Source organism: Rana temporaria, chromosome 3 (genome assembly GCF_905171775.1).
Source record: "Rana temporaria chromosome 3, aRanTem1.1, whole genome shotgun sequence".
Taxonomy (NCBI): domain Eukaryota; kingdom Metazoa; phylum Chordata; class Amphibia; order Anura; family Ranidae; genus Rana; species Rana temporaria.
The window spans coordinates 428,704,779-428,716,257 of record NC_053491.1 but is presented as its reverse complement, the minus strand read 5'-3'; the positions used below and the strand labels follow the sequence as shown (position 1 = coordinate 428,716,257).

The following is an 11,479-nucleotide window of genomic DNA, read 5'->3' as shown; positions in this document are numbered from 1 at the left end:
GCAACCTTACGCCGAAAAAGGCTAACGTAAACGACGTAAAAAAATAGCGCCGGGCGTACATACATTTATGAATCGGCGTATCTAGGTCATTTGCATATTCTACGCCGAAAATGACGGAACCGCCACCTAGCGGCCAGCGTAAATATGCAACTAAGATACGAGCGGCGTAGGTCTCTTACGCTGTCGTATCTTAGTTGCATATTTAGTAGCCTAATTTAAGCGTATCTGGTTTCCAGAATACGCTTAAATTTACGACGGCGTAGATTCAGAGTTACGACGGTGTATCTACTGATACACCGGCGTAACTCTCTCTGAATCTAGCCCAACATTGGTACACCGCACTTACGCCACCATATAGCAGGGGTAACTATACGCCGGGAAAAGCCTAACGTAAACGGCGTAACTTTACTGCGTCGGCCGGGCATACGTTCGTGAATTTGCGTATCTAGCTAATTTGCAAACTCAACGCGGAATTCGACGGAAGCGCCACCTAGCGGCCAGCGTAAATATGCAGTTACGATATGACGGTGTAACACAGTTACGCCAGTCGGATCTACGGGAAATCTATTCTAAGAATCAGGCGCATAGATACGACCGCGCAACTCAGAGATACGACGGCGTATCTCGTTTGAGAATCTGGCCCATAGTGTTCAAGGCAAGGCAAACAAAAGAATTCCCGTGTGCTGGGCTGTACTGAGGCTTTGATGTCCATGTGACTATACATGTTTACTTCCATGCCTGAAAAGTGTGATCACAACATGTATGAAATAAGGAATGATCTCGCCATATGATAAAAGGAGTCCTGTGGATGTTTTGAAGCTGGAATAGTTACTATGAGCAAACAAAAGTCCCATAACGAATATGGTTTTAAGTCTTAAAAAGCATAGCTGGTATTGGGTAGTAGGTGGAGAATGGTGGCCCTCACACATGCCACATTTAAACTGACGCGTTTCACCATGTGTGGCTCCTCAGAGGGCATGGCTGTCTCTGTTAAAAGGAAATGAGATGAGATAGGCTTAAATCATGGATAAAACAAGTAAAAAAAGACACATAAGAAACACAATAAATATTACACGATTGAAGCACCTAAATATAGATATATGAATATATCTTTTATAATTATAGCACTCCCCTTTTTACACTTCCCCTCCCCATATGCCCCCTCTTTACCCTGTCCCCCCCTCCATTCCTCTTCTCCCTCACCCCTTTTTTTCTCTCTTTCCTTTTTGAGGAATCCAAGAAACCGCCACTTGGTGAACAAAGAAAATGATCAGGGAGGTGTTTTTTAACCTCCCAGCGGTATGATTATTTCAGAAAAAAGGTGCTGAAAGCGGTACCATTAGTTGCAAGGAAATTTGGCGTTTTATACTGTAGGACTGTAATTCTTAGGAATAACTCACTTAAATCTGACCAAACAAGAGTCTAGTAGGCATTCCGGGTATGAATTTTTTTTAAAAACAAAATTATAAATTATAATATAATAAATAATTATAAATAATTATAACAAATAATAATATAATTAAAATACAAATTATTCAATAATGTAATCAACTCAAAATCACTGAAATTTGCTCAGTTGCAGAATTGTCGGTGTCATTACTTTTATTTTTTTATGACGAATTTCCCCACAAATCGCTATCGAACAATTCTGCAAGTGATTATTATTTATTATCGCTGTTTTTTAGCTGATCTAAAACCATTTTTGACATAAAGGGACACTTTTGGTTGCTATGGACAATCTACAGTTTGCAGGGAGAAAGAACAGTTTTTATTATATAAAAGTACATGTAGGGCACTGGGCAGACCACTAGGGACAAAGGGGGGGGGGTGTATTTTTTGCATACAGTACTGTAATCTATAAGATTATAGTATACTGTATGTAATGTGTTTGTTTACCTTTTTGAATTTGGCGCCGTTCTCCGCTCCCGTGCATCGTAATGTCGCAGGGAACGGAGATCGGCAGCACACAGAGGCACTGTGTGAACCGAGCGAGGTCCCGCTCGCTCACACAGCGCGGTGGCATCACTGGATCCAGGGACAAGGTAAGTAACTTTGTCTGTGGCTGCAGCGAGGCGAGCCCGAGTCTGACTCGGGGTTACCGATAGTAGCCAAAAAATCTCACCCCGAGTCAGACTCGGGAACACCGCTCAGAAGGTTAATGTCAATGAAATGTTAAATGTTATATGGAATTGGAAAACTTAATAAAAAGAGAAATTAAATGAAAAAAAAAAAAAAAAAGGAAATTAGGTGTAACAATGCTTCCCACACTATAGCACAAGAGGAAGGCAGTGTAACCTACATACAGTATTGTCATGAACCTTGGAATACTGAAATATTTCTCCTTTGATTCTATTACACAGTGGTGGGTCTTCTGCCCTGTCTTAAGGATAACCCCTACTCCAGACGGCTCCATGGTCATGAAGAAAGGCATTGTTCTGTGTTTGACTGTTTGTTTATGTACTTTAATTACCCCCTGTGGCTTCTCTGTGTCATTACACATATCAATCCTCCTATTCAAGCTATCGGACCAATCCCTGCTGACCCTGTTTCAAGTCCTCATTTGCATGGCCAAGAGGACCTAAGTGAGGACTAGAATGTACTTTACAATTGACCAATAGGATAGTGGTTGTTGGGGCAGGGTGTTCAAACCGCTATGTATAAAAGTGTGTTGTGAGCATCCAATAAAAGAGTTTCCTGTTTGAATTTACATACAGCCTGCCTGGTGTTTGTTCTGAGCTATCACAACTGGATTAGAATGGCACATAGCTGTAGTTCCAATCCCGGACCGAACCATCAGAAGTTGCAATCTGCAATCTGATTCAATAGCCGCAAAGGAGTTTTGGGAGAGTGGAACCGAGGGAGCAGGGGCTTGTTACAAGTTTATTCATGATAACCACTGGCTGACAAGGTCATAAACCTCTTCCACCACTTCAACCATATGAAGTGCGCTTGTAGTTTGCCCCAGCCTCTCACCTCAGAAGAAAACCCCTACAGGTCTAGTTGGGCTTGGGTGTAATGGATGTCTCCAGAATCCAAGCAGTAAATGCCTATTCCTGGGACCTCCAGTCAGACTGGACACAATTTTCACAAATGCCAATGAAAACTTTAGATAGGTCCTCACTTCCCTCCATATACTGCTCACCTACTAAGAGATTTAGCAATATGCCCTGCTCACCGGCCGACTCCTCTGCTCATGTCTTGTGTTTTTCGAGGTGGTGAGCAGGGCATATTACTGAATCTGCTAGTAGGCCCATCACCTATAGGTATATGTCCAAAGAAATGTTGTATTTATGTGTAGGAGTTGGTAAGGGTCTTTGTCTGAGGTGAGAGGCTGGGGCAAACCACAAGCGCACTTCGGATGGTGGAAGTGGTTTATGACCTGGATTCATTGGTCTCTCTTCACACAAGCGCCTTAATTTATGAACTTTTTTCTGATTGAGCATCTTTATACTTATTGCATTATACGTATTGCATCGTCACTTTATTTATACGGCACATTATGGTGCGTGAAGCTCACGGTATTTGATGCACTGTAAATTTTTGTATTTGTATATTATTAGATATAGGGGGTTATTTACGTAAGGCAAATCCACTTTGCACTAAAAGTGCACTTGGAAGTGCAGTCGTTGTAAATCTTATGCCGCGTACACACGACCGTTTTTCGGGTTCTAAAAAATGAAGTTTTTAAGGGTCTAGAAAAAACAACGTTTTTTTCAACCGATTATTAAAACGGCCTTGCCTACACATGATCATGAAAAAAAAAGGCTCTAGCAAACCGCGGTGACGTACAATACGTACAACGGCACTATAAAGGGGAAGTTCCATTCGGATGGCGCCACCCTTTGGGCTGCTTTTGCTGATATCGTATTAGTAAAAGACGATTCGCGCTTTTAAGTCTGTTACTGCGTGATGAATGTGCTTACTCCATTACGAACGCTAGTTTAACCAGAACGAGTGCTCCCGTCTCATAACTTGCTTCTGAGCATGCACAGTTTTTTCACGTCGTTAAAGCCCACACACGACCATTTTTTACAACCTTAAAAAACGACAACGTTAAAAACGTTGTGAAAATATAGAGCATGTTCGAATTTTTTAATGGCCATTTTTTAGATCGTGAAAAATGCTCTGGAGCCCTCACACGATCGTTTTTAAAGACATTAAAAAAACGTAATTTTTTAGAACCCGAAAAATGGTCGTGTGTATGCGGCATGAGGGGTAGATCTGAAATGAGGGAAACTCTGCTGATTTTATCATCCAATCATGTGCAAGCTAAAATGATGTTTTTTATTTTCCTTGCATGTCTCCCTCAGATCTACAGCGACTGCACTTTCAAGTGCACTTGTAGAGCAAAGTGGATTTGCCTTTCGTAAATATCCCCCATAGTTCTTTTCCCTGATGTTATTGCTCATTGAGTGTGCGCCACATTTAATCATTTAAAATTAGCACTGTGTGGGAACACCTTTCTATGTTGGTAGCTACTCAGTTTATTTTAATATATATATTTGGTTTGCGCATTAGTAATTTTCACTTTAAATGGTTGGAACTTGCATTTAGCTATATAACGCACACTTTTGCGGTCACAAACTCATGTTTCACATTCACAAATTTACTAATTTATTATAGCGTGCAGTAAAAACTGAATGCGAATAGGATTGCGACTATTTTGCTTGTCTGAGCATGCGCACTTGTGCTGGTACATAATCGTAGAAAGAGGGAGAATTTATCTCTTCTCAGACATTCAGTTATATTTCTGTTTACACATAAATTTTTTTAAACAGTTTAAAAGCAGATCACCTTCAAACAATGTACCACATGTTTAAGAAGCATATCATATCATGTGCTAAACATTATTTCCATACCATGTGTCATTCCCATGCTTATATCAAAACTACTGATTTAGACGGTCGCTGTTGTCTGTGACCTATAGTGAATTCGCTTTCGCGACTACTTTTTTCACGAGCGATATAGTGAATGCCATTTCCGTGTAAATCTTCCCGGTTTTAACCGATTGCGAACATGCGTTTGTGTATTCGCTGAATAGGCGTTATAGTGAATTAGGCCCTTACTGACACTGGTACTAATTTAAAAAAAATATCCGGTCCAAAAAATATTGACCTTGATTTTGACCATGACCTTGCCTTTTGAAGGCTTTCATGTTGTGAAAACGTATGCAGGCCATACATGTTCGAATTCCACACAAATTTTCTTTCGAAAATCAGAAATTTTGTGTTTTGTGATCCGATGGTGCCACCATTGATTTCTAAAATTCGACCCACTAAGTCTTCAATTCCACCTCATGCAAAAAAACATCAAGAAGGAAAACCTGTGTATGTTACCAACACCCCTATATAGGATAGGAAAGAGAGAAATACCCAGGGTGGGGCTTTAACGGTAACAACTCATTAAGTCAAAAAGAGTAGTAATAGTAATAAAAGTTTATGATACAATAAATACAAAAATATAAATGTTAAAAATCAAGAATAATAGGTAGGCGTCTGACTTGTCCACAGGGGTTCATTCAGGCCCAAATGAACAGCTGATCACATGTAAACAAGTATGTGTCGGTAATTGTCTCTGCTTGCTTCACACTGGACGAGTGTGAGGAGAGCCGTTCAGCGGCATTCCTTTGCAGGGGAGACTGTACAGGTAATCAGGGCAGTGATCATCAGTGCAGGCCCAACAATGCCCAGCAGTGATGCCAGTCAGTGCCCAGAAGTGATGCCAATTTGTGCCTATCAGTAATTCCAATCTGTGCCCATCAGTGCCACCCATCAGTGCCGCTTATCTGTGCTGCCTATCATTGCCCTTAAGTGCCGCCTAGCGGCGGGAGGGGGGGCCCTCTCATGCCGCAGATAACGGTGATCTCGTGCCAAATCCGCCACGGAGACCACCGTTATCGTTTAATAGACCGCTCACTGAAAAGATGGATATCTCGGTTGTGTCAGTAGCTGCTACCGTTACGAGATATCCATCTTTAAAAAAAATGACGTATATATACACTGAGGGGTCCTTAAGTGGTTAAAAACCACCAAAAGAAAGCTCTATTTGTGTGGAAAAAAAATTATAAAAATGTCATATGGGTACAGCGTTTCAAGACCGTGCAATTGTCATTCAAGGTGTGAAAATTGGCTTTGGCAGGAAAGGGGTAAAAGTGCCCAGAATGGAAGTGGTTAATTAAAGGTGTTGTAAAGGTACAATTTTTTTTTCCTAAATGGCTTTCTTTACCTTAGTGCAGTCCTCCTTCACTTACCTCAACCTTCCATTTTGCTTTTAAATGTCCTTATTTCTTCTGAGAAATCCTCACTTCCTGTTCTTCTGTCTGTAACTCCACACAGTAATGCAAGGCTTTCTCCCTGGTGTGGAGTGTCGTGCTCGCCCCCTCCCTTGGACTACAGGAGAGTCAGGACGCACTCTGCGTTGCAGATAGAGAAAGAAGCTGTGTGTTAGTGGGCGTCCTGACTCTCCTGTAGGGAGAGGGAGGGGGCGAGCACGACACTCCACACCAGGGAGAAAGCCTTGCATTACTGTGTGGAGTTACAGACAGAAGAACAGGAAGTGAGGATTTCTCAGAAGAAATAAGGACATTTAAAAGCAAAATGGAATGATGAGGTAAGTGAAGGAGGACTGCACTAAGGTAAAGAAAGCTATTTAGGAAAAAAAATTACCTTTACAACCCCTTTAAGCTTTGACAAAAAAAAACAAAAAACTGGAAGTTGATTGGTTTCTATGCTGCACCAGATTTTTCCCTCTCCAGCTTTAGTAAATTAAACCTTGTGTATTGTTTTAGACAGTGGCGCTGATGTTATTTGAGACCACCCACCGCTAGAGAGAAGAGGAAAAAAAAAGAAGACACCCACTAAATGTAATGTAAATATATATATATAAAAAAAAGCATTAAAATACCTCTGGATGGCCACTTTGCGGGGGGTTGGGGGGCCGAGGCCAAATTTAGCTATTTCCCGAGAACAAAATAATATATTTTTCTCTCTTTTCCCAAATGCTGATCTCAGCATTTATCTGGCTTCCTGAATGCTTTTTTTTTTTTCAGATTATGTTGAACCTCACTGTCCACAGGAAGGATGAGAGAGCAAGGATGGAGCAAGTGATTTATATGGGGTCCAATGATGAGAGAACGTTAGTCATTTGCGGCACTAACACATGAAGACAGGTCTGAATGATAAGCTGCCAGCATTGGGAAAATGAAGAATTCTTATGAGCAGTCGCTCAGCGATTCTACTACAGGTAATGTACACATTTCTATTACACGTTACAAGATTTCTGATGTAGCGGTGACAATGTTAGATGATAACATTTGGAATTTACTTTCATAAAAAGGAACCAAGAAAGAAGCCAAGCATCCCGCTATTCCCATAAAGTAATGCCATTTCAATGAGCCTATCCATACACATTCCATGCTGTAAGGCAGGTCTGTGTAGTAATTAGCTATGTACATACTATTCATTTTCCCTTTTTATGTTCCATTTTGATTGTAAAATCTATTAGAATATCCTCTGTGCACACTGCACATGTCAGGATTTTATCTTTTAACCACTTAGCCCCGGAAGAATTGGCTATTTTTTGCGATTCAGCACTGCGTCACTTGAACTGACAATTGCGTGGTCGTGCGACGTGGCTCCTAAACAAAATTGGCGTCCTTTTTTCCCCACAAATAGAGCTTTCTTTTGGTGGTATTTGCTCACCTCTGCGGTTTTTATTTTTTGCACTATAAACAAAAATAGAGCGACAATTTTGGAAAAAATTATATATTTTTTACTTTTTGCGATAATAAATATCCCCCAAAAAAGACAATTTTTTTTTCATCAGTTTAGGCCGATACGCATTCTTCTACGTATTAAAAAATCGCAATAAGCATTTATTGATTGGTTTGCGCAAAAGTTATAGCGTCTACAAAATAGGGGATAGTTTTATAGCATTTTTATTTTTTTTTTTTTACTAGTAATGGCGGCGATCTGCAATTTTTATCGTGACAGCGACATTATGGCGGACACATCGGACACCTTTGACACATTTTTGGGACCATTGTCATTTTTACAGCGATCAGTGCTATAAAAATGCACTGATTACTGAGAAAATGACACTGGCAGTGCAGCGGTTAACCACTAGATGGCACTGTAGGGGTTAAGTGTTCCCTAAAGGAGTGATTATAACTGTAGGGGGGCGTGGCTTGTTGTGACACATCACTGATCATGTTCCCGATGACAGGGAACACGATCAGTGACAGTGTCACTAGGCAAAACGGGGAGATGTTGGCCTGGATTCACATACATCGGTGCATATTTATGCCGCTGTAGCGTATCTTCTTTACGATACGCCGACGCAGCGCAGAGAGGCAAGCATGGAATTCAGGAAGCCAGTGCTGCCAAATCTGCGCTGGGTTTCTTAGGCGTAAGTCGTCGTAAGTGGAAGTGTGTGTGAGCCATGATAATGAAGCGTGACCCCATGCAAATGATGGCCCGAGCGCCATATAGATACGAATAATGAACGGCGCATGCGCCGTCCCGTGGACGCATCCCAGTGCGCATGCTCAGAATCACGTCGGAACGAATGCCTAAGATACAACGGATCACTGCCTACGGCGTGAACGTAACCTACGCCCAGCCATATTCACGTACAACGTAAACGATATAAAATACGATGGCTTGAGTTCCCTGCTCAATACCTTTGCATGGGTTGCGCCTCATATATGGGGAATAACTTTACGCCGGACGTAGGACTTACGCAAACAGCGTATATTATGCGCCGGGCGCAAGTACGTTCGTGAATCTACGTATATCCCTCATTTGCATATGTGCATAGAAAATCCATGGGAGCGGCAAATGCGTCCAGCGTAACTATGCGCCTACGATACGCCGGCGTAGGCAAGTTACGTCGGTCGAATGAAGCCTATTTTTAGGCGTATCTCAGTTTGTGGGCACGGCGCACAGATACGACGGCGCATATTTACACTTACGTGGCGTATCTCGAGATACGACGGCGTAAGTGCTTTGTGAATCCGGGCCCCTGTGTTTACACTAACATCTCCCCGTTCTATCTCTCCGTGAGACGATCGTGGGTATGCCCGCGGCGATCAAGTCACGCACGCCCGCAACAACCGCTTCTTAAGGGGGAAGTACAGGTACATCCTTTTGACTGCTCGTGCCATGCTGCAAATGTATATCTGCGTGCGGCGGGCGGCAATTGGTTAAAGTGGAAAAAAACGTATAGCTATTCTTAAAAATGTACCCCCTTCCTTCTGCCTATCCTACCTAACCTATATAAAACAAGATGTCTGTACTATGTGTATACCCCTGTGTCCGCTCAGTCAGCAGCTGGACCTAATGCTGGCCATACACTCCACGAAAAATTGTCTGAACGGACTTTCGAAAAACGAACGTTCGGTCCTGAGTGCATATACCTATTGCAGAAAGTTTGGACGGGAAACATATTAACCTTCCGATTTATCGTTCGTTCGGCAGAAAATTTCCAAATGTGTCCTTTCGGCTCAAAAACGTCCCAACGATTATCAATTTTGTGCCCATTAACTGGCCGAAAAACGAAAGAACTGTCTGAACAACCAAATTTTCGTATAGTGTATGGCCAGCATTAGGTTAACATCACGGCTCACAGAATTCACAGCGGTTGTTGAGTGCCCCTAAGGCCTCGTACACACGACCGAGTTTCTCTGCAAAAACCAGCAAGAAGCTTGCTGGGTTTTTTTTTTTGCCGAGGAAACCGGTCGTGTGTACACTTTTCGATGAGGAAACCGTCGAGGATCTCTACGGGCCAAAAAGAGAGCTTGTCTTCTTTTTCCTAGACGGGAATGAGAAAATTTGGCTCGCCGAGATCCTCGGCGGCTTCACAAGGAACTCGACGAGCAAAACGATGTGTTTCGCCCGTCGAGTTCCTCGGACGTGTGTACAAGGCTTTATGCAGAGCTGCAGGATCATGTGACTAGACTGGAGCGGATTGAAAATAGGTAAGTACACAAATCTGTTCATACAGGATAGGCAGAATAGATGGGGGGTAGACATGTGCACTACCGAAAAATGTGTTTGTTTTCGTTTCATAATTTTTTTTTATTTTTTTCGGGTCATTCGTTATGATCGCAATTCATGAATTTTAAAATTCATATTATAAATTCATATTATTAGGAGCCTGTGTGCCCCTAATGGATGGGCCCCCACCACTGTTTTTTTGACAGATTACTGTTGATACTACTTGATGTTTTCTTTAGCAACTAGTGCATTGCTTTAGTCAGGATGAGCAAATTTAGAATATTTACTAGAAAAATCATGATATGTCAATACATTTCCTGCTGCGTAGACACAAACAATTCAGTGTTACAGAATCTGACAGATCAGCAAAAGAGATACATTCTATCTTCTCTGAACTTTAACTCTGGTTTTCCTTCACAAGTCCTCCTTCCTTTGCTCATACCAAACTGTATCCCAATGACTTCCACTGCTGTTCCAGTTTCTAATAAGTTTAGTTCTTTAACAGTTTGTACTGAGCTACATTGTGCAGCTCTAATTGTTCCTTTGTTGTTTAGTGATTTTGTGCACATTTTTAACATGCAAAGACCAGGAAAGGGGGGGGGGGGGTGGGGGACTCACTGCCCCCCCCCTTCTTCTGAACCATATCAGGCCTCATGCCCTCAACATGGGGAAGGTACCTTCCATGTTGATGTGGACAAGGGCCTCCTCCCCACAACCCTGGCATGCTGGTTGTGGGGGTCTGCAAGATGGGACTTATCAGAATCTGGAAGCCCAACTTAAATAAACAAACACACTGTGATAAACTCTTTTTAAAGTAGCACCACCCTTGAAGGAGCTGCTTGGTATCTTGGGTTCTCTGTTCCTCCACTCCAATAACACCCTCAGCCCCTCTGGCTCACCTAGTTGAATGGAAATCACTGCAAACCCTTAAAAAGTCACAAGCGAAGATATATACTAGATATATACTATACACTATGAGCTAGATTCACAGAACACTTACGCTGGCGTATCTACAGATACGCAGCGTAAGTGAACAGATGCGCCGTCGTATCTATGCGCCCTATTCTCTATACTAGATACGCCTGAATTCTGGCCTCATCCGACCGACGTAAGTCTCCTACGCCGTCGGATCTTGGGTGCATATTTACGCTGACTGCTAGGGGCGCTTCCATTGATTTACGCGCCGAATATGTAAATGACCTACATACGCCTATTCACGAACGTACTTGCGCCCGTCGCTGTAATCTACGCTGTTTACGTAAGGCGTACGTCCGTCGTAAAGTTATCCCTGCTATAGGTGGCGCAACCCATGCTAAGGTATGGACGTCGGAACAGCCGTCTTTTTTTAAGTCGTTTACGTAAGTCGTACGTGAATGGGGCTGGGCGTAGGTGACGTTCACGTCGAAAGCATTGAGCCAGCGTATCTTAGGGAGTATATGCGACGTGATTCTGAGCATGCTAACGCATGCGCCGTTCGATCGGCC

At 42.4% G+C, this 11,479-nt stretch overlaps 1 protein-coding gene across 1 annotated transcript in view; it reads left to right on the top strand.

Moving 5' to 3' along the window:
* The first annotated feature begins 7,066 nt into the window (after positions 1 to 7,066).
* LOC120933217 (perlucin-like protein) overlaps positions 7,067 to 11,479 on the top strand; it is a 43,144-nt gene continuing 38,731 nt past the window's right edge. The window contains exon 1 of the mRNA XM_040346304.1: positions 7,067 to 7,242. Within this exon, the coding sequence (XP_040202238.1) occupies positions 7,200 to 7,242 (43 nt within the window). The 5' untranslated portion in view covers positions 7,067 to 7,199. The remainder of the gene's footprint in view (positions 7,243 to 11,479) is intronic.